Source organism: Ranitomeya imitator, chromosome 7 (genome assembly GCF_032444005.1).
Source record: "Ranitomeya imitator isolate aRanImi1 chromosome 7, aRanImi1.pri, whole genome shotgun sequence".
Classification (NCBI taxonomy): Eukaryota; Metazoa; Chordata; class Amphibia; order Anura; family Dendrobatidae; genus Ranitomeya; species Ranitomeya imitator.
In genome coordinates, this window is record NC_091288.1 from 156,729,582 (window position 1) to 156,750,001 (window position 20,420).

The window sequence follows — 20,420 nt, forward strand, 5'->3', positions numbered from 1 at the left end:
ATTAATCTGTGCTGCCGCTGCTACTGCTGCAATAAAAAAAAAAAAAAACCACATACTCACCTCCCTTGATTGCAGCTCCCAGCGTCTCGTTCCGGCGCCTCCATCTTCCCGGCGTCTCTGCTCTGACTGATCAGGCAGAGGGCGCCGCGCACACTATATGCGTCATCGCGCCCTCTGCCTGATCAGTCAGAGAGCGCAGACGCCGGGAAGATGGAGGCGCCGGCCGGGAAGATGGATCGGCGCCCGGCGGCTGGAACGAGGACAGGTGAATATAACATACTCACCTAGTCCTGGCGATCCTCGCGCTGTCCCCTCCTGTCTTCGGCGCTGCAGCTTCTTTCTCTATCAGCGGTCACCGGCACCGCTGATTAGAGAAATGAATAAGCGGCTCCGCCCCTATGGGAGGTGGAGCCGCTTATTCATTTCTGTAATGAGCGGTCCCACGTGACCGCTGAAGAGAGGAAGAAGCTGCAGCGCCGAAGCCCGTGGGACGGCAGGGACAGCGCGAGGATCGCTGGGACTAGGTAAGTATACCTCAGCGCCCTCTCCCCCTCACCTGCCGACCCCACCGCTACCGTGACTCGAGTATAAGCCGAGGGGGGCACTTTCAGCCCTAAAATTTGGGCTGAAAATCTCGGCTTATACTCGAGTGTGTATATATATATATATATATATATATATATATATATATATATATATATATATATATATATATATATATATATATATATATATATATATATATATATATATATATATATATATATATATATATATATATATATATATATATATATATATATATATATATATATATATATATATACCTATTCTATGTGTACACATTTATTCTACCTATTCTACTGTAAGCTGTCAGTGTGATTTTACTGTACACCGCACTGAATTACCGGCTTTTCTCTCTAACAGCGCTGCGTATTTCTCGCAAGTCACACTGCTTGTCCGTGTGAAATCCGTATTTTTCACGCTTCCATAGACTTTCATTGGCGTATTTCTTGCGCAGTACGGTGACAAACGCAGCATACTGCGATTTTGTACGGCCGTAGAAAGCCGTATAATACTGATCAGTAAAATACGGCAGATAGGAGCAGGGGCATAGAGAATAATTGTGCCGTATTTTTTGCGAGTTTTACGGACGTAGTTTCTGCGCTCTTACGTCCGTAAAACTCGCAAGTGTGAAGCCGGCCTAAGGGTGAGAAAAGCTAGTCCAAATTAAATATTAGAGACCTGTAAGGTTATAGTCCCTGTTCAAGCCCTTAGGTTGCAGACTTTGTAAAAAAAAAAATGAATCCAATAAGGATGAAACGTATGAACTAGGGGAATCCTCACGGATGATCCTGGACTCCTAACTCGACTTACATCATTACGGCATTGCCGTAATATACGACGTGGATAACCCATCTGTAAAATATATATTTTTCCATCTTATCTAAGCGCTGCAAACCCAAAGTTGAATCGCTTACAATCCTACGTACTCTTTCGAACTGGGAGCGAGGAATCGATTTTTTTTTTTTTTTTTTAACAGCCTTGGGATGACCACTCTGATAGAGTAAAAGATTATTACGATCCGTGTCCTTCACGTAAAGATCTATCAGTGTACCGTCAGACTTTTGAATTATCTTAGTATCCAAGAAATTAATCTCTGTTCAATCATAATTTAATGTGAAAGAAAGTTCAGGCCAAACTGAATTAATCTGGTCAAAAAAATCTATGCAAGCTTTCACATGAGCCCCTCCACAAACAGAACTCATCATCGATGTATCTACGCCATAGTATACAATGTGACTGGTATAGTTCATTACTGTATATAAATTCGGACTCAAAAGTGAACATAAAATCATTAGCATAGGGTGGGGCCACATTGGACCCCATTGCCGAGCCCTGTACTTGAACATAAAATGTGTCCTCAAAGATAAAGAAACTTTCTGTCAAAACGAGTTTCAGTAGATCCAATAGAAATGAAGTCACCCTTGGATCCATCTGAGAGTTAAGAAGTTGTTCTATCGCTCTAATCTTCTTTGTATGTTGGATAGAAGTATATAAATTGTTTACATCCAACGTAACCAAAATGTATCCTCCGGTAGTTTACCCAATTCACGAATAATTTGCAAAAAAGGCAGGTGTTTTCTTAATAAGGGGTGTCAACACTTTTTCAAGCAAAATTGATAGTGGCGATAAAATCGCATCGGTAGATCGGCCTACCTGGAGGTTTCTCTAAGTTCTTATGAATTTTTGCCACACGTGGGCCCTCCCGCTGCGCGCCACACGTGGACTTCGGCTGCAGCAGATGCAAGTCACATATATAGTTATTTCTGCAGATTTGCAGCACAGTCTGCATTGGAAATTGTCTTCTGCACTTAGACGTTATCTTTCTTTATAAGGTATTTTATATTTTACAATATAAATTCCAGTACATACTTTCTAACATCCCGGCTGCAAAGATTTTTTTTATTTTTTTTTTCTGGGGTTAGGTCCTCAGTCACTCATATAGCTGGTTTTCTCTCCTCCTTTTCTCCGGTGCTTCAGGATGTGAGTGCAGCACTTGGCAGCAGTCTGCCATGGGACTGAGTGCAGCAGGACGGCACAGACAGGCAATGATGTGGTCATTTCCCTCCTGCAGTATTTCTATCCATCCTAGAAGCAGTGACTGCTCTGTTTTTATACAGTTTTTTTCTGTCTCTGATTTAGGCTGCTCGTGGTTTGGGCAGCCTGAATCGCCTCCTGGGTATAGATTATTATTATTTATTATAGCGCCATTTATTCCATGGCGCTTTACATGTGAGGAGGGGTATACATAATAAAAACAAGTACAATAATCTTGAACAATACAAGTCACAACTGGTACAGGAGGAGAGAGGACCCTGCCCGTGAGGGCTCACAATCTACAAGGGATGGGTGAGGATACAGTAGGTGAGGATAGAGCTGGTCGTGCAGCGGTTTGGTCGATCGTTGGTTACTGCTGGTTGTAGGCTGAGATGAGGTAATGGTTGGGGTTTGGCAGGCCACCTCTGTTCTTTATACAGTAATGTTTCGATGACCTGACATCAGTTCTGTTCTTAGGACCCTGAATAGTTTCAGAGCAAAGGATCCGGCACAAGTTAAGCTGGAACATCTGGAACAAGGATTTTCTCTGTACATAAATGGAGCAAATGCTGATCTGAAGAAACAGTACAGCACACAGGATTTAGCCAGAGGAGGCTTAAAAACGCCAAAGGTTAAAGGTGAGTGTTAGTCATGACAAGGCTGCACGTGACGCTTTCCTCTAAGATGCATGTAAGCGGACACATGTAGGGATTGGGCTGAGATTAGATTTCTTATTATATATCAATAAGTCTTTAGTATTTGAACCAATCCACAGAGAGATCTCAGCCCCGTACTGACACAGTTACTGAGCTGCCATTGCTGCTGTTAACCACTGCAAGGCATGGAACTATCAGCGCTTTGGACGTGGTGTATGTTCGCTGTGTCCCAAGCGCTGCTAGTTCCGGATTGTCTGTATGCTACCTAGGACATCCTGTCATAGGTATCTCACACAGCGAAGTCAGATCTTACTTGACACTGATGAGGGGCAATTGCAAAACATGAATTTATTTACACGTCTGGAAATAACATTTCAGGTTTAGTTTTTATCCTAAAGCATGTGGCAAGGCTTGTTAAAGGGTCGATATTGATTTTTAGGATTGTTCCATGCTATAGGATCCCGAATTGCAAACCTGTCTAATTACTTATAAACCCTTTCACGATATCCGCCATACATGCGTGACTCCTAATATTTTTATTGTAGATGATGGATTTTCTGTTCTTCCTGGGAGGAGGAATCGTACCGCTCCTGGCAAGATTCAAAGGAAAGCGTGGATACAGGTAAAAGACTTAATTCATATTATATGTGAGATTTAATTGACAACCTTATAGTTGAAATCCTTACATGGGGAAAGGTTTAAAGGCTTATCCTTTTTTTGTTCTCCCCCTTGAGTGGAAAAAAAACATCTCTATTCTGGATTAATCTTCGGGAGCGGCTTCGCTGTGCTATGTTGTGCTTTGCTGCGCTTGCTCTGTAACTCCCATAGATGATACAGCATAGACAGTTTCCCTGTACATTGGAGACCCTTTTAGCTTAGTGTTTAGGACTGAGGCAATGAAATTGACACTGCTGTTATAAAACCTCTCTACATTCAGGTCTTTACATGTACATATTGTAGTGTTTCGGGTTGGTGCAGTGTGACACAGGCAGTGACCCAGGAAAGTTCAAAACAAACATGTTTTAATGTCCAGAAACTCACAAAGTACACGGTATCCTCTGGGTTGCAGTCGGGAATCAAGACAGTCCGTAACAGAGATCTGTTCCCGTGGGAGACTGCACCACCGTGCTACGCTGAGGGGTGCCAAGCCTTTTTGGCTCAGCTTGGCTTCATGTTGCCTCACAAAGGCTTGAGTTTTTCAGAGCCACTTGCGCTGCAGTTTGCAAACCAAGACTGATACACCTAACCCTTTGCTGCAGGGTTTTTAAATGCAACCTGTGGCCATGGGCCATTTGTAAGCCGTGGCCGGGCGGGAGCGGACCGCCCCATTACTATCCTGTAGTCCGCTCAAAAAAAAAAAAAAAAAAAGCCCATGGCTTGTTTTCTTAAATCTGCCTTGGGCAAGTAGCTTGCCCAAGACCAAAGCTTACTTCTGTTTTGCACTGAAATAACAGCTATGTTTGTGACTGCAATGCACTCCAGCTGCCACAATACGCTTCTGTGTGCATCCTGGGGGACACATAGCAACCCTCGCATATAACACCTGTTGCTTCCTCACAGTATTTACACACATGTGTAACATACCCTGTATAGCATTAGGTCACCTATGTTGATTATATGTAAAGCAGTTACATAATATATCATATCATATTTTTCAGACTATAGACCACTTTTTGGCAAGAAAATCTTTCTAAAACTTGCTTGCGACCTTTTAGTCCTGAGTTACTGGGACGCTCAACCCAGATTGCAGCCCACTCCCGACCACTTCCTAGTTTTTCAGGCAAAGCTCTCATAAAGCAGATGACTGAGCATTATATTCCTTTTATCACATGCACCTCTTGTGTCCTCTGTGCTGCTGCCCCTGCAAACGCAGACTTTCTGGATCACCCTTTGCTAGTGGAGTCCTTGTTAAGACCGGAACAGTCACTTTTTAGAGTTTTCTGCTCTAATAGATAATAGACCATAGCCATAGGTCCCCCTGCCTGTCATGTAGTAGCTTGTAATTTCCAAGCCAACAAACTCACATAACATCATAAGTTGCCAGGGTGAAAATATATAACAATAAGGTTGCAAAGGTCTTGAGACCGCTCACTGGTTATACTCATCAAGAGCTGTTTCTTGTGTGTCACTTTGGTAATGAGACACCTTTTTATAGGCCATCAGTTGAACCAGATATTATTTTTCACTAAGTGGCAGGATTGCTTTCAAATTACTGATAGATTCCAGCTTGTATCTATAAAGACAATCAGATATACTGCATGTAAGTGACCTCTACAGCTCAGTTTTGTTGCTTGCTTTATTTTCAGAGCTCCATTAAAATTAAATCTGAAGCCGGACCACGACTGCACATTGGCCCAAATGTAAAGTACTCTGATGATTTTGACATTGATGATGATGATGATGAAGATAACAATGATGCAGACCATGTGAAGTCTGCACGCCATTATGGAAATGATGAGGTAATTTATCACACTGTGGTATTGTCTCTCTTTGACAATGCATACAATCCAGCTTCACAAACTTATAAAATGTTTTCTATAATGGTGAAGTTAATAATCGAGGGCGAAAATAAAATCTTTAAAATTGATGGCATAAAGGTAGAGCCATGGGAAATACAAGTCAAAATAGAAGCCATCCTCTCATCTATGTGTTTCGGGATTGTTAACCCTTCATTCATGACTTTTATTTTCTACAACAATGTCTTACAAAATGAACTCTTATATATGTATATGTATGTATATGTGTTTGTGTGTATGTGTGTATATATAATTTGTCTATGGGTCACTTCCGTCTTTCTGTCTTTGTCTGTCCTTCTTTCTGTTGTGGATATTCATTGGTCGCGGCCTCTGTCTGTCATGGAAATCCAAGTCGCTGATTGGTCGCGGCAAAACAGCCACGACCAATCGGCGACGGGCACAGTCCGGAAGAAAATGGCCGCTCCTTACTCCCCGCAGTCAGTGCCCGGCACCCGCATACTCCCCTCCAGTCACCGCTCACACAGGGTTAATGCCGGCGGTAACGGACCGCGTTATGCCGCAGGTAACGCACTCCGTTACCGCTTCTATTAACCCTGTGTGTCCCCAACTTTTTACTATTGATGCTGCCTATGCGGCATCAATAGTAAAAAAAATGTAATGTTAAAATATTAAAAAAACAAAAAACCTGCTATTCTCACCCTCCGTAGTCCGCCGAGCCGCTCGCGCAGGCCGCCATCTTCCGTTCCCGGCGATGCATTGCGAAATTACCCAGAAGACTTAGCGGTCTCGCGAGACACAGGCTGGTGCTTGTTATCATTGTTTCTCTTCAGTTAACCATGGTTATCTCTAAAGAAACACGTGCAGCCATTATTGCACTGCACAAAAATGGCCTAACAGGGAAGAGTATCACAGCTACAAAGATTGCACCTCAGTCAACAATCTATCGCATCATCAAGAACTTCAAGGAGAGAGCTTCCATTGTTGTCAAAAAGGCTCCAGGGCGCCCAAGAAAGACCAGCGAGCGCCAGGACCGTATCTTAAAACTGTTTCAGCTGCAGGATCGGACTACCAGCAGTGCCAAGCTTGCTCAGGAATGGCAGCAGGCTGGTGTGAGGGCTTCTGCACTCACTGTGAGGCGGAGACTCTTTGAGCAAGGGCTGCTGGTTTCAAGGAGGGCAGCAAAGAAGCCACTTCTCTCCAGAAAAAACATCAGGGACCGACTGATATTCTGCAAAAGGTACAGGGAGTGGACTGCTGAGGACTGGGGCAAAGTCATTTTCTCTGATGAATCCCCTTTTCGATTGTTTGGGACATCTGGAAAACAGCTTATTCGGAGAAGAAGAGGTGAGCATTACCACCATTTGTCTGCTATATACTACACGGCTCCTATATACTACGTGGCCTGTGCTATGTACTATGTGGCTGCTATATACATACATCTATAATATAACGCTGGGAGCGTCACTCTGTCCGAAGCCTTTATAGACTGCGCAGGCACGACGCTCATAGCGTTACATTATAGAGTGTCAGGAAAAAAAAAAATGGCACGGACTGCCGGGAGCAGGGGGACACCGTGGACATATTTGCGCCCTGATTATGCTGTTGTACTTCATGCCACAGCAATTTGTTACTTACGCCACCTGATTCCTTTCCGCCGCCATTTTCTTGGTCCTGCTGCCGGAATCGGCGCCTGCGCACTCCGCGCTTTCCGGCGCCATTTTCTTGAAGATACACTGCAGTGTGTCTTCAAGAAAATGGCGCCGGAAAGCGTGGACTGCACAGGCGCCGATTCCGCCAGCAGGAGGACCAAGAAAATGGCGGCGGAAAGGAATCCGGTGGCGCAAGTAACAAATTGCTGTGGGATGAGGCTGTGGCACTTCATGCCACAGCTATTTGTTACTTACGCCCCCTGATACGGGGCATATATTATGGAGCAGCGTATGGGACATATGGATGGGAGCAGCAAATTAAAGAACGGTGGCGCAGGATGGGAGCAGCACATGACAGAATAGGGCAGCACATGACAGAACGGGGGTGCAGGATGGCAGCAGCACATGACAGGATGGGGGCGCAGGATGGGAGCACCACATGACAGGATGGGGGCGCAGGATGGAGCAGCACATACCAGGATGGAGACCATATACCAATATAAATGCTCGCCACCCGGGCGTAGAACGGGTTCAATAGCTAGTAAATACATATTCTAGAATACCCGATGCGTTAGAATTGGGCCACCATCTAGTGTGTGTGTGTATGTGTATATAAAATATATATAATATTATATTTACAGTGGATGCGTCTTCTGTCCAAACTCGGGATGGGTGGATCCGGAGTCAGCGCTTGCCGCACTATGGCGCCATTTTATTGACGACACTGTGTATACCAATTCGCAGACCCAGTGTCTTCAATAAAATAAAATGGTGCCGGAGTCAGCACTTGCACATACTGCAATCTCCAGCGCCATTTTATTGAAGACACTGTATAAAAATGTACCAATAAAAATGCATGATGGGATTAAAAGTTACTACCTTAAAAGACTCACAATACCAGGCTGTCGTCTACCTGTTTTGCCAAGTTGGTGACATAAGGTGGCTTGGCCACCTCCATCAGTAAGCCTGATTTTTCTTTTTTTTCTTTTTTTTTTTTTCTTCTTTCTTTTAGTATAAATTCAAGAAGGCTAGGTTCGCTGCAGATTTCCCACTTGTAGGTCACAAAGCAATAATGTGGAATTTAGAAAAGAAAAATTGACTATATATTAGGAATTTGGTAATTGGGCCAATAGCCAAGGAAAGTATGTTGTATGTCTGACTCATGGCAGCATGTATCAGACTCTGGCTGAGTTGTTACAGCCCTGTATATAACTTCTGCGTCCCATATTTTGGCCATCTTGCAGACAGTATCTCGGCTGTCCGGTCTGAGACAGGCCCTGGGCGGCTTCTTTGCTTCATTCCCCTAGACTGACACGTGTATACGGAGAGACCTCTCAGTCAAAGGGAGCGGGGCAGAGACACGCCGCCTGGGACCAGCCTCTGAGCAGACCCCATCCGCCTGCAGTCTGTACCAAGGGGCCATGTCACATCTTTCCCAAATAAACCAGTCCGGGGATCATGCACTAGCAGCGCAGAAGAGGCCGCAGATGTAATGGTTGGTATGTTGTTTTATTTGTCTATATAATATACGGTAATCTATTTTCAGGAATTTATGATTTTTTTTTTTTTACTTTTTTTTTTTTTTACTAATTTAAAAAAAATTGTGTAGCTTTTTCCAGGTTCTGGTGGGAATGGTAAAGAAGGCAATAAGAGGAGGCTGCTGCTGGATGCCGGAGACGTTACGGTGTGTCGCGTTATTGTATTACAATTCTGAGTTATTTCTTAACATGATTTATATTAAAATTCAGACGTGTGGTGAAAAAAAACCACATACTCCCCAACCAGACCCCTGCCACTCCACTGCCAATATCTCCTGCCTGAAGATGGCACGCGGACACCAGTGGGGGGACACGCACTGTGATCATGTGATTAGAAACCCATATATGAGTCCAGGACACGACCGCGGTGTATAGACTTCATAATTATTCTTTATCAGGTGTAAAGTAGAGCGGACAGGAAAGTAAAAAAATAAAAGACCCAACATAGACAAAATGAAGAAACTGGGGGTACAGGAGTGCAGCACACCGAAAACAACAATACTGTACACAACTTGGAAAAATGTATACTTAATGTTCCAATTTTCAGGCTATTCTTAATTATCAAAACTAGTTAACAATTATCAGTAAAGTGCACACAAATTATTGTATAAATGGATAAATATTATAAAAATCAATGAAGTTTATAGTGCCTAGTAAATACTATAATGATCAATTCATAATCCAATACTAAATTACATATTCATTCATAATACAAGACAGGCCAGACTAATATAATGATGAAATAATACAGGTTTACAAACCTGACGTGTCCACCATGAGTGCTGCTCGTTCTCCACCTCACTGCCCAACACGTTTCGCCGATGCTTCTTCAGGGAATGACTTGATCATGTGATTGACTTTAGACTTGTTATTCCATCTGAGCTGGAAGAGAGACAGTTTCCTCATTGGCCATAGGGATTTGTTAGGTAAATATCTGTTCTTTTTTTTTTGTTAGAAAACCAATTTTTGTAATCCTAATAGTGCATCGCCCCTTTTTCTTTGAGTTTCTAATAAAAACCGGAGTACAGAGGAAAACCCCTGTGCGACACTAAACCGATGTCAACCATCAACATATTGTGTGAGCACTCTGCCCCTTTAATATGATGGACAGAATCTAGATTTGCAACATGATGTAACAGCAGACACCCTGTTATACATTACATGATCGTTAGTGTCATTTGTGTGTGATGTAGGGAGGGCTTCCCCAAAGACCCGATAAGGGATAGCCTGCTGCCGGGAGCCCCGAAGACCAGTTGTTGCCTCTTGTTAACTCTTCAGAGTATTGCCGAGTCTTGAGTTGCTCCTGATCAGAGAGGCTTTTGGATCTGGCTATTAAATAGAGCCACTCTATTAATTCGGCTTGTTCTAGTGGGACATTTTCAGGTGGAAGTGTGGAAAAAAACAACCCAAAAAAAAACCAATAACCAGTAGAGGGAGCTGAGTACTCGCCTAGGACTTGTCATATAGTGATCGGAATGATTGTATAGATACGTTATGTTCTATGCTACAATCAGCAGAAACACCCCACTGCCGTGTGATTCATTACTAGTGTATAGTAAATGAGCCCACCTATTGGATTGTACCTTACAGGCCCTGCGAGAGAGCCTGGAGCAGAGCTTACGGCTACAGCGTGGCGGCAGGGAGAGCTCTGCCGAGGAGTGTGACTCCATTGAGGAAGACATTGAGGACGAGTCTTCAGAGGAGACCAAAGCCTTCTCCTCCATGGAGCCAAGACCCCCAGATGCTGATCATAATCGCCTGCTCCCGGGGGACTTGGTTGTGCTAGAATTTAATGGTACTGGTAATAATAAAGTTTTTCTTTTTGTTTCAGACGTAGGCAGATTGTGAATTATAGTGTAACTATTTTAATTTTCATTCCATAGATCAATGGTACATGTGAAAATTAAGCAGCTTTGTAATATATCTTATCTAGGAAACTTGCTCTTTCTCCTGCCGGACTGATCTTTCATTCTCTGTACATGGGTAAAATCTGGATTCAGTAAAGACGTTTCCCATAACTGAGATAAGAGATGACAGCTGGTGCTTTTAAAACTCTACGGAGCGATGAGGAGCTAAGGACAGACATTCTGCTGCCAGTTCTTGTTAATTCACAGGTACAGTTCTCCATAGAACTTAATGAGCACCAACTGTCGTCTTCTATCTCGGTAATGGGAAAAATATGTATTCACCCAAGACAGATATTGCCAGTGAATTGAGAATGAATGACCAGTCCAGGAGGAGAAAAAACAGATTTCTCTAGTAAGATATAATGCAACTTTTCTTTTCTAAGAAAAATATAAATAAACCCGTTGTTACTCTTTAAAGGTGTTGTCCACTCTTAGGCCGGGATCACACTTGCGAGAAATACGGCCGAGTGTCGCATGGTAATCCCCGGCCCTGCACCCAACACTCAGGAGCGGAGCGTGCGGCTGCATGTATTGCTATGCGGCCGCACGCTCCGCTCCGGAGTGCAGGCGGCAGGGCCGGAGATTACCATGTGAGACTCGGACGTATTTCTCGCAAGTGTGATCCCGGCCTTAGACTGACTGCAGACTTATAGTTTGTGACTGCAGACCTGTGAATCCTTGTGTCGCACGCACAGGGGATACTTTAGTGGTGGTACCAGGAACGGCAGTCATGTGACCCCCCCCCCAGGTATGCAATATGCATGCTCCCGGCCACAATCCGATTAGACTGTGTAGTGCCGCAGTGACCCAGGAAAGTTTGCCATAAACACAGGTTTAATCTCCAAAACTTGCAAACAAAACAAATGGTATCCTCCAGACCGCAATCGGGAAACAAAGACAGTCCGTAAATGCGTCCGGTTACCGAGAGCGATTGCACCACCGTATAATGCTGCGGGGTTCCATGAGTTCGCTCTACTTGGTGCTGTGTTCCCTTACACAGGCTTAGCTTTTGCAGAGCCATCTGCTCTGCACCTTGTAAACTCTACACTGACACACCCAACCCTCTGCTGCAGGTTTTTTTTTTTTTGTTTGTTTTTTTTTTTACAAAGAACCTGTAGCCGTAAGCCACATGGAAAACCCGGTCTGGTGAGGAAACGGACCGTTCCGCTACCTTCAGTAGTCCGTTTAAAAAATAAAAGCCCATGGCAGGTTTTCCTAAAATTGCCTTGGACAAATAGCTTGCCCAAGAAAAACACTCAGTTTTATTCTGCATTACAAACACAGCTATGCCTGTGACTGCAATGCACTCCTATGGCCTCAATATGCTTCTGTGCACATCCCGGGGACACGGAACGCCCCTCGCATAAAACACCGCTCACTGCCTCACAACTGTTTCTGTCCTTGCTCAATACACTTGAACTGAGCAAGGCTGTCCCCCACAAGTCCGGGAGGAGTATTCATGTCACATCTGCAGTCACATGACCACTGTCACCGGAGAATCCTCCCTGCATGCAGTGCACGCAATGTAAGGATCCACTAGTCTGCAGTCACGTAGAGTGGGCAACCCCTTTATATCTTGCTCAAGGCAAGGCATTTTCTATTAAATCCTGTGTCTTCAAGTTGTCCACATCCAAGACTCGTTCCATTCTTAATTACTCATCTGTAAGTCTCTGACAACATCTTGTCGTCTTATCTGTTGGCTCCTGGGTTGTGTGGGTGTCACAGTCCAGGTGGCCCTGGGTGGCTAGGAGGGTCACTGTGAGGGGACCCGGTCCTATATTGGCTCCGCAGCCCTGTCATTATCGGCGGTGGCATGTCCCGGCCATACGCCATCACTTCCATAAACTCCATATTCCCCTTACATCTCTACATGTTTATTTGACAATGTCCACTTCTGACCTTCTCTACTTTCAGAGAGGTGCAGGTATTGGTCCAGTGTAGACCGCCATCTTCCGAGCCCACCGTCCTCACATTTCACACCGCTGACAGTTTCCCAACATTTTCCTTGCTCTCTCTGAAAGCTTCATAGGAAATATTACGGTAATATCATCCTGAACACACTCCCTCTTCATATCTGGTCCTTGAAATGTCAGCGCACTGTCACATCTGTCACCAGTCGTCATTGTAGAATTTGCCTGGGTAATTGGTCTCTCTGCACATAGTAGACGGTTTGCTAAAAAATGCCTCATTTATCATTGTCACCGTCTAACATTTTACATCTTATTTTAAAGCTGTTGAAAAAAAGGATGGGAGAGTTTTGTCTGCAAAACGGAGAGACAGTGCTGACCTTTATATTCCTATGAAGCCCGTGATGGTGAAAAGTAAAGTGCCGAGACGAGAGGAGCCGCGCACATCACGTACGACAGAACATAGGGAGCACATAGTGGTCATTTATCACAACACCTGGGGGGCTTCTATTAGTCATCATTACATTACTGCTGTATTTTCTTGCCAGTCATAGCTATATCGCCATTTGTTATCCTGATTACCAGCAGGAATCCCAGGCTATGAGCGAGGGTCTAGCTATATGTTGGGGAGAGCACTGCCTGTTTGCACAGTCTAGTCCGGGTTTTCCCTAGCAGTGCCATTATCTGACTGTCCATTTAAAGCCCCCCATACGCATTATAGTATGGTTTCTAATGTGTATAGGGGTGCTAGCAAACGATGATCAGGGGAGATGTTGTTCGGCATATTCGATTTCGGACTGCCGATCGTATTGTTCTATCATAGGTAAGCCGCTGACCAACGTGTCAGCCGGCAGCGATCTTATAGAGCACACTGGAGTGCTCAGTCAAACAAGCCGAGCGGTGTATGTCAGAATTGGCTGAGATGGTCAGCCAAAGTTTTGTTTCACCGATGGCCACCTAACGTGTATGTATTCTTTACAGCTGCCCGTATACATTGGACAAACTACATCCGTATTTTACTACTCTGCACTGCTCTCATTTCATTCTATCACTTTATTATTCAATTTAAAGGAAATCTGCCAGCAGGTTTTTGCTGTGTCATCTGAGAGCAGGGTAATGTTGGAAGAGACCCTGATTCCAGCAATGCATCATTTTATTTGCTGGGAGCAGCAGTTGTGGCACAATCAGAGTTCTTAGATATCTATCATGTAGCAGAGCTTACAGATTAAAGCACTGATATTGAGTGATGTGTTATTTTTGAGGCTGTGTGCTGTTTACTTATAATGAAGGTTTTACAGCTAGGACATTATCATTGCCATGACTAGCAGCCTCATGCCTCCTGGTCTGACTCCGCCGCCTCCTGTGATCAGCAGCTCACTGTAAATAAGCTATGTAGATACAGAGCCTGTTGTGGGTGGGGATAGCTTTCTCGCAGTGTAAGGGGATTCTGTAGCTGGTTTGTTCTGCCCGGTCTAAGGACAGCATAATATGGGGACAGGGAGCCTGGTTCTGATTGCTAACCTCCTTACTGTAGTTTTGTTTTAACACCAAGTTAAGTGCTGCAGTTCTGCTAGTCCTCTCAGTAATTATCTCCTTTGTTATTTGTGAGTGTTAGCTATCCACATCATCCACAATTGCCAGCTTTCTGCCTGTGTACAGTGTAGGCAAAAAGCTATCAATCACAGGTGGGGCTGGAACTAGGTTCACCTCCGGAATGTCGAAGACTATGTAGTAGAAGCTCATCAGTGAGCGGCTTAGCAGAGCTGCCATAGGAGCTCATCAGTGAGCGGCCTAGCAGAGCTGCCGTAGGAGCTCATCAGAGAGTGGCCTAGCAGAGCTGCCGTAGGAGCTCATCAGAGAGTGGCCTAGCAGAGCTGCCGTAGGAGCTCATCAGAGAGTGGCCTAGCAGAGCTGCCATAGGAGCTCATCAGTGAGCGGCCTAGCAGAGCTGCCGTAGGAGCTCATCAGAGAGTGGCCTAGCAGAGCTGCCGTAGGAGCTCATCAGTGAGCGGCCTAGCAGAGCTGCCGTAGGAGCTCATCAGTGAGCGGCCTAGCAGAGCTGCCGTAGGAGCTCCTCAGCGAGCGGCCTAGCAGAGCTGCCGTAGGAGCTCCTCAGCGAGCGGCCTAGCAGACCTGCCGTAGGAGCTCATCAGCGAGCGGCCTAGCAGAGCTGCCGTAGGAGCTCATCAGCGAGCTGCCTAGCAGAGCTGCCGTAGGAGCTCATCAGCGAGCGGCCTAGCAGAGCTGCCGTAGGAGCTCGTCAGGAAAAGGCCTAGCAGAGCTGCCGTAGGAGCTCATCAGTGAGCGGCCTAGCAGAGCTGCCGTAGGAGCTCATCAGGGAGAGAACTAGCAGAGCTGCAGCAGATAGGTCATTGTTTCCAAACTTCAACCCAATAAGTGACACACTGCTGGAATCAGTCTCTGTCTCTTCTTTATACTCCCCCTCACATTTGGAAGCATAGACCAGCGTACACATTTCTTACTTAAAGGGGTTCTACATTACTTTATAATCCCATACCATGTGTTACCAACTCAAGACCAGCACTTCTAGGGGTGCGGTGAGGCCGCAATGCCATAGATGCCAATACTTGACGAGCTGTGGGATTCTGTTCTCCAGGAGTCCCACTCCAGTCTCCGAGTCCGTGTCAAGACCGTCTGGAATCGGGCCCACATTGGGCCTAATTTGTTGATTGGTAGCCATACTCCAAAAGCAGTAAGGGAAAGAACATAAAACTTCATTCTAGAGTAAAGCCCCCCAGTGTCAGTGGGACTGGCCGTCCTTTTGATGTGTGTGGTCCGTGGGCTATGTAATGGGCACTGCATAGAATCCGAGAGCGGGCTCATCTGGGTAAAGATTGCGTGGTAATCCCCTTTATAGAAGTGACGTTTCACCAATAAGTCCTTATGTCCAACCTTTGCAGCTAAACAACAATTTCTTCTTTTCCTTAGGACCAGCTAGTCGGAAAGAGAGACCGCTATCTGCAACAAGAAAACAGATGGCAGAAAGTGAAGATTCTGAGTATTCCGCGTACGAAGTTATAAATGCTGTGCAAATGGAGAATGAGGCGGTTGGGAGAGCAAGTAGCAGACTAGAGGTAATGAGCGGCTTCTATGCTTTATGTGGCTGCAAAAGAACTAATTGTATCAACTTATTTGCACAGAAGGCAGAATATTCAGATGATTCTAGCATGTATAACTATAGGGAACAGTCGATAGGAGCACAGAAGGTCGTGGGGTCTGTATCTTAGATGGGGGCTTCTGTAGCCTATGTTAAGAGAGGCTTGCTTACAATGCACTTACTAGTATGTCCTTGCCCCTCATAGTCCCAGCCTCTGGCAGTATTACTGCCCCCGTCTGTGATCACAGCGGATGGAGGCTACGTGCTCTAGGTTCTTGTGATTAATGGGTTACTCTATGGTCACGTTGCCCCATCTTCATCAAAGTTTTGGATGGCAGTGCCATTCTGTACTGACAGGCTGTAGAACTGGCTGTCAATCAGTGATGGGCAGTGGTTTCATGCGCTGCTCAGTCTGGTGACTGAAAGCTGGAGGCTGCTGGGAGGAATAAAGTTAATTTCCTCCTGGCAGCGGGCTTTCAGTGCAGCAGCCTCAGGGCCATAGAACACCATTACCCTACCGATTAATTCCATATCTGAAGGTTAGTAGCATTATTTCACATTATTATTTATTATTATTTATTATTATTATTATTATTATTTATATAGCACCATTGATTCCATGGTGCTGTACATGAGAAGGGGTTACATACAAATTACAGATATTGTGACGCCCGAGAGACCGGGGTACCCAGCACCGGACCAATGGGGTCTGTCTCTTGAGGGGGATGTCACGGGTGGCTTGACCCGGTGCTGTGGCCTCAGGCAATGCACAGTGTAAAGGGTATCGTGAGGGAACAGGCACTTACTTGATCAGCAGCAGGTTCTCCCAGCGGTGATGATCCCAATCCTGGATAGATGGCTATTGTCCAAATGAAAGACTGAGGCACTGAAACGTTTAACCAGTTTACTTCAACATAAAAGGGATTTACAACCAGTCCTGTCACCGGAGTCTGTATGGGAACTCTGAGTTACTTTGACCCTGCCGGGGTCTTCGCCTCTTATTGTACGCAATATCTGTGTGGCCCTGCTGCTGTATGTGAACTGGCTGCCGGCCCAGTCTGTCACCTCCGGGTCCTGGTTCGACGGGCAACCCGAGTCCTTTTATCGGCTTACCCCCTCCGGGAGTACCGCTGAACTCTGTGTCTGTTGCTGCATCCGACCCTAGTGAAGCTGATATCACCTCACGTTTTTCCGGTTGCTGTATTATATATAATGAATACAGCCACGGATCCGGTATCCGTCTTTGCGCCTGTTCTGGGTAGTGATTAATGCTACCCGGTTCTCACAATGTCCTTTTTCTCTATCCCTCTTCTCCTCAGGCCGGTGATTTGGGCCTGGAAACCGTCATAGGGCTGTTAGAAATTCAGCTGTATGACCTCTCACTTTCAGCTCCTTAGCCCAACTGCCCAACTGCCAGTTCTTCTCTCAGACCAGAATGGATCAAGGGGAGTCTCTGGAGCTCCCCCTTCTGGCCGGAGGTGGTAGTGCAGTTTTGCTATTTTAGTATTTGTGTTTAGTGTCAGTAACTATTTTTGTGGCAAATACCCCTAGGGGTGCCACAATATCACTTACAGTAAACAAACTAACAATGACAGACTGATACAGAGGGGCGAGGACCCTGCCCTTGCTGGCTTACATTCTACGAGATGGTGGGGAAGGAGACAATAGGTTGAGGGTTGCAGGAGCTCCGGTGTTGGTGAGGCAGTAGCTTCGGTAGTGGTGCGGAGGCAGTGCGATCCGTGCAGGCTGTAAGCGTTCCTGAAGTGGTGGGTTAACAGGTTCCGTCTGAAGGATCCAAATGGGGTTGATAATCGAACGTGTTGGGGTAAAAAATTCCAGAGGATGGGGGATATTCGGGAGAAGTCTTGGAGGCGGTTGAGTGAGGAGCGAATAAGTGTGGAGGAGAGAAGGAGGTCTTGGGAGGACCAGAGATTACGTGAGGGAAGATATCGGGAGATTAGTTCAGAGATATATGGAGGAGACAGGTTGTGGAAGGCTTTGTAGGTTATTATTAGTAACTTGAACTGGATACTCTCAGGGAATGGGAGCCAGTGAAGAGATTTGCAGAGGGGGAAAGCGGAGGAGTAGCGAGGCGAGAGATGAATTATTCGGGCAGCAGAGTTAAAGATGGACTGGAGAGGTGCAAGAATGTTTGCAGGGAGGCCACGGAAAAGGATGTTGCAGTAGTCAAGGTGGGAGACGATGAGGGCATGCACAAGCATTTTAGTAGATTGACGGTTGAGGAAAGGACGGATTCTGGAGATATTTTTGAGGTGGAGGTGGAAAGAGCTTGGATGTGTGGTTTGAAGGACAGGGCAGAGTCAAGGGTTACTCCGAGGCAGCGGACTTCCAGTACGGGGGAATGCGTGATGTCGTTAAGTGATAGAAAGGACAGGTAAGGAAGATCTATGAGATGGAGGAAAGATGATGAGTTCAGATTTGTCCACATTGAGTTTGAGGAAGTGAGAGGAGGAGGAGGATATGGTTGATAGATACTCCGGGATTCTGGACAGCAGAGCGGTGACGTCTGGGCCAGAAAGGTAGATCTGAGTGTCATCAGCATAATGGTGGTACCCAGGCCAAGTGTATAGATTGAGAAGAGTAGGGGTCCTATAACAGAGCCTTGGAGGACTCCAACAGAGAGAGGGTGGGGTGAGGAGGTAGTGTGGGAGACCCTGAATGTGCGGTTGGAAAGGTATGAGGAGATCCAGGATCTTTAATACCAAAGGAGGAGAGGATCTGTAGTAGGAGGCAGTGGTCAACTGTGTCGAAAGCAGAGGACAGATCTAGAAGGAGGAGTACAGAGTATTGTCCGTTAGCTTTGGCTGTAAGTAGGTCATTAGTAATTTTGGTCAGGGCTGTCTCAGATTAGTGTTGGGTGCAGAAACCAGATTTTAGATTGTCAAAGAGCCAGTTAGATGAGAGGTGGGAGGAAAGTTCAGCGTGGACATGCTGCTCCAGGAGTTTGGAAGCAAATGGTAGCAGTGATATTGGGCGATAGCTGGACATAGCAGTTGGATCGAGGGTTGAATTTTTAAGGATAGGCGTGATTGTGGCATGTTTGAAAGCAGAAGGGAAGGTGCCAGAAGTTAGTGATAGGTTGAAGAGGTGGGTTAGGGATGGGATAAGAGTAGTGCTGAGGTTGGGGAAAGTCCTCTTCAGAGATGTGAGGGGCGGAGGAGGAAGTTAATTTGTATAACTGTTTGGGGTTGTAGGATAGGAAAGACACAAGGGTTGCGAAATAGGCCTGTTTAGCAGAGGTGAGAGCAGATTGAAAAGCTATTGTTGCCTGTTTGAATGCAGTGAAGTCTTCTTGTGAGAAAGTGAAGAAGCCTGGTGGAGAATTGGGCAATAAAGGCAGTGGCCGGGCCCGGAGGTCGGTATATGAAGGCCACTTGGAGGTTGGAGAGAGAGTAGATGCGGACAGAGTGGACTTTAAAAAAGGGGAAGGTAGTGGTCGGATTGGGTTAAAGGGAGTGGTAGGAGGGGGTAGTAATGGGAGGCATGAACTGTTTGGTCCAGGGTTGGGAGATATGTCGCCATCAGTGAGGAGAAGCAGAGAAAGGGAGAGCAAGTGGGAGAAGGAGAGTGGGCAGCTTGTTTTATTAGGACAGAATACCAGTTAGGACAGAGGACCAGATGACACATGACCAGTTTCCTTTAAAGTTATATCTAAGCGTTCTTTCTTGGTTGTCTATGGTCCCATCTGGATAGTGCATCCATAGCAGGGCTCCAGATAGAAGCCCAGAACCAGACATGTCATCCAGCCATCATGCCTGTGCACTAATATTGTGTGCTCAGTGTTTTTTTAAGGGGAAAGCTGGATGATGAATGATGGTCACTAGAGATGAGCGAGCACTAAAATGCTCAGGTGCTTGCTGCTGGAGCCAAGCAATTCCTAATACTTGAATTCTGACCCTACAAAGAGGTCTGTGGGGACAGTGAAAATGTTCAAATGGATGGGGAAAGTGCTGAATTGAAGGAGAACAGCATGGGGTAGAACGCTAGAAGCATCTCTGACTCCCAGATCACTACTGAGAACAATGGTGTCACACTTTGACTCCACTTTAAGAAGTGACAATAAAACATTCCAAATCGACGAGAAATTGCATTTTACAGGCAAAAGAAAGTTAAACATTTTATCCTGTATAATAACTTGTTTATAAGGCAAAATTTTAAAAGGATTTTAAAAAATCATTAAAGTAAACCTATATTTTTTTTTTTTTTTTTTTTTTATTCTTATTAAAACATAGCAAATTTCAGTTTCATTTCTGTAGGAAGCAAGAACTGTCAAAAATTAGTGACTCAGATACACCCTGTATTAGACATAAGAGAAGGCCTCATAGACATTCTGTTCAAATTGTCATATATCTGTCTCCCAGACTCGCACAGGCTGTGCACTTTTGAGTTATATACCATGCAATAGTCTATAGGTGAGCAATACAATACCAATACATTTTTGAACAAGTTTTTTTCAGGGTTATATAGCAACAAAATGTATGCCAGAAGACTGAATAGAATATGGGTGAGAAATTTAAATCTGCAGAAAATCTTAATGCCTTTTTGG

At 45.2% G+C, this 20,420-nt stretch overlaps 1 protein-coding gene across 1 annotated transcript in view; it reads left to right on the top strand.

Moving 5' to 3' along the window:
• KATNIP (katanin interacting protein) overlaps positions 1–20,420 on the top strand; it is a 259,496-nt gene that overhangs the window by 25,511 nt on the left and 213,565 nt on the right. Inside the window, exons 4-10 of the mRNA XM_069733957.1 lie at positions 3,079–3,239; positions 3,803–3,879; positions 5,564–5,716; positions 8,993–9,067; positions 10,512–10,716; positions 13,060–13,185; positions 15,685–15,830. Coding sequence (XP_069590058.1) covers positions 3,079–3,239; positions 3,803–3,879; positions 5,564–5,716; positions 8,993–9,067; positions 10,512–10,716; positions 13,060–13,185; positions 15,685–15,830 — 943 coding nt within the window. The remainder of the gene's footprint in view (positions 1–3,078; positions 3,240–3,802; positions 3,880–5,563; positions 5,717–8,992; positions 9,068–10,511; positions 10,717–13,059; positions 13,186–15,684; positions 15,831–20,420) is intronic.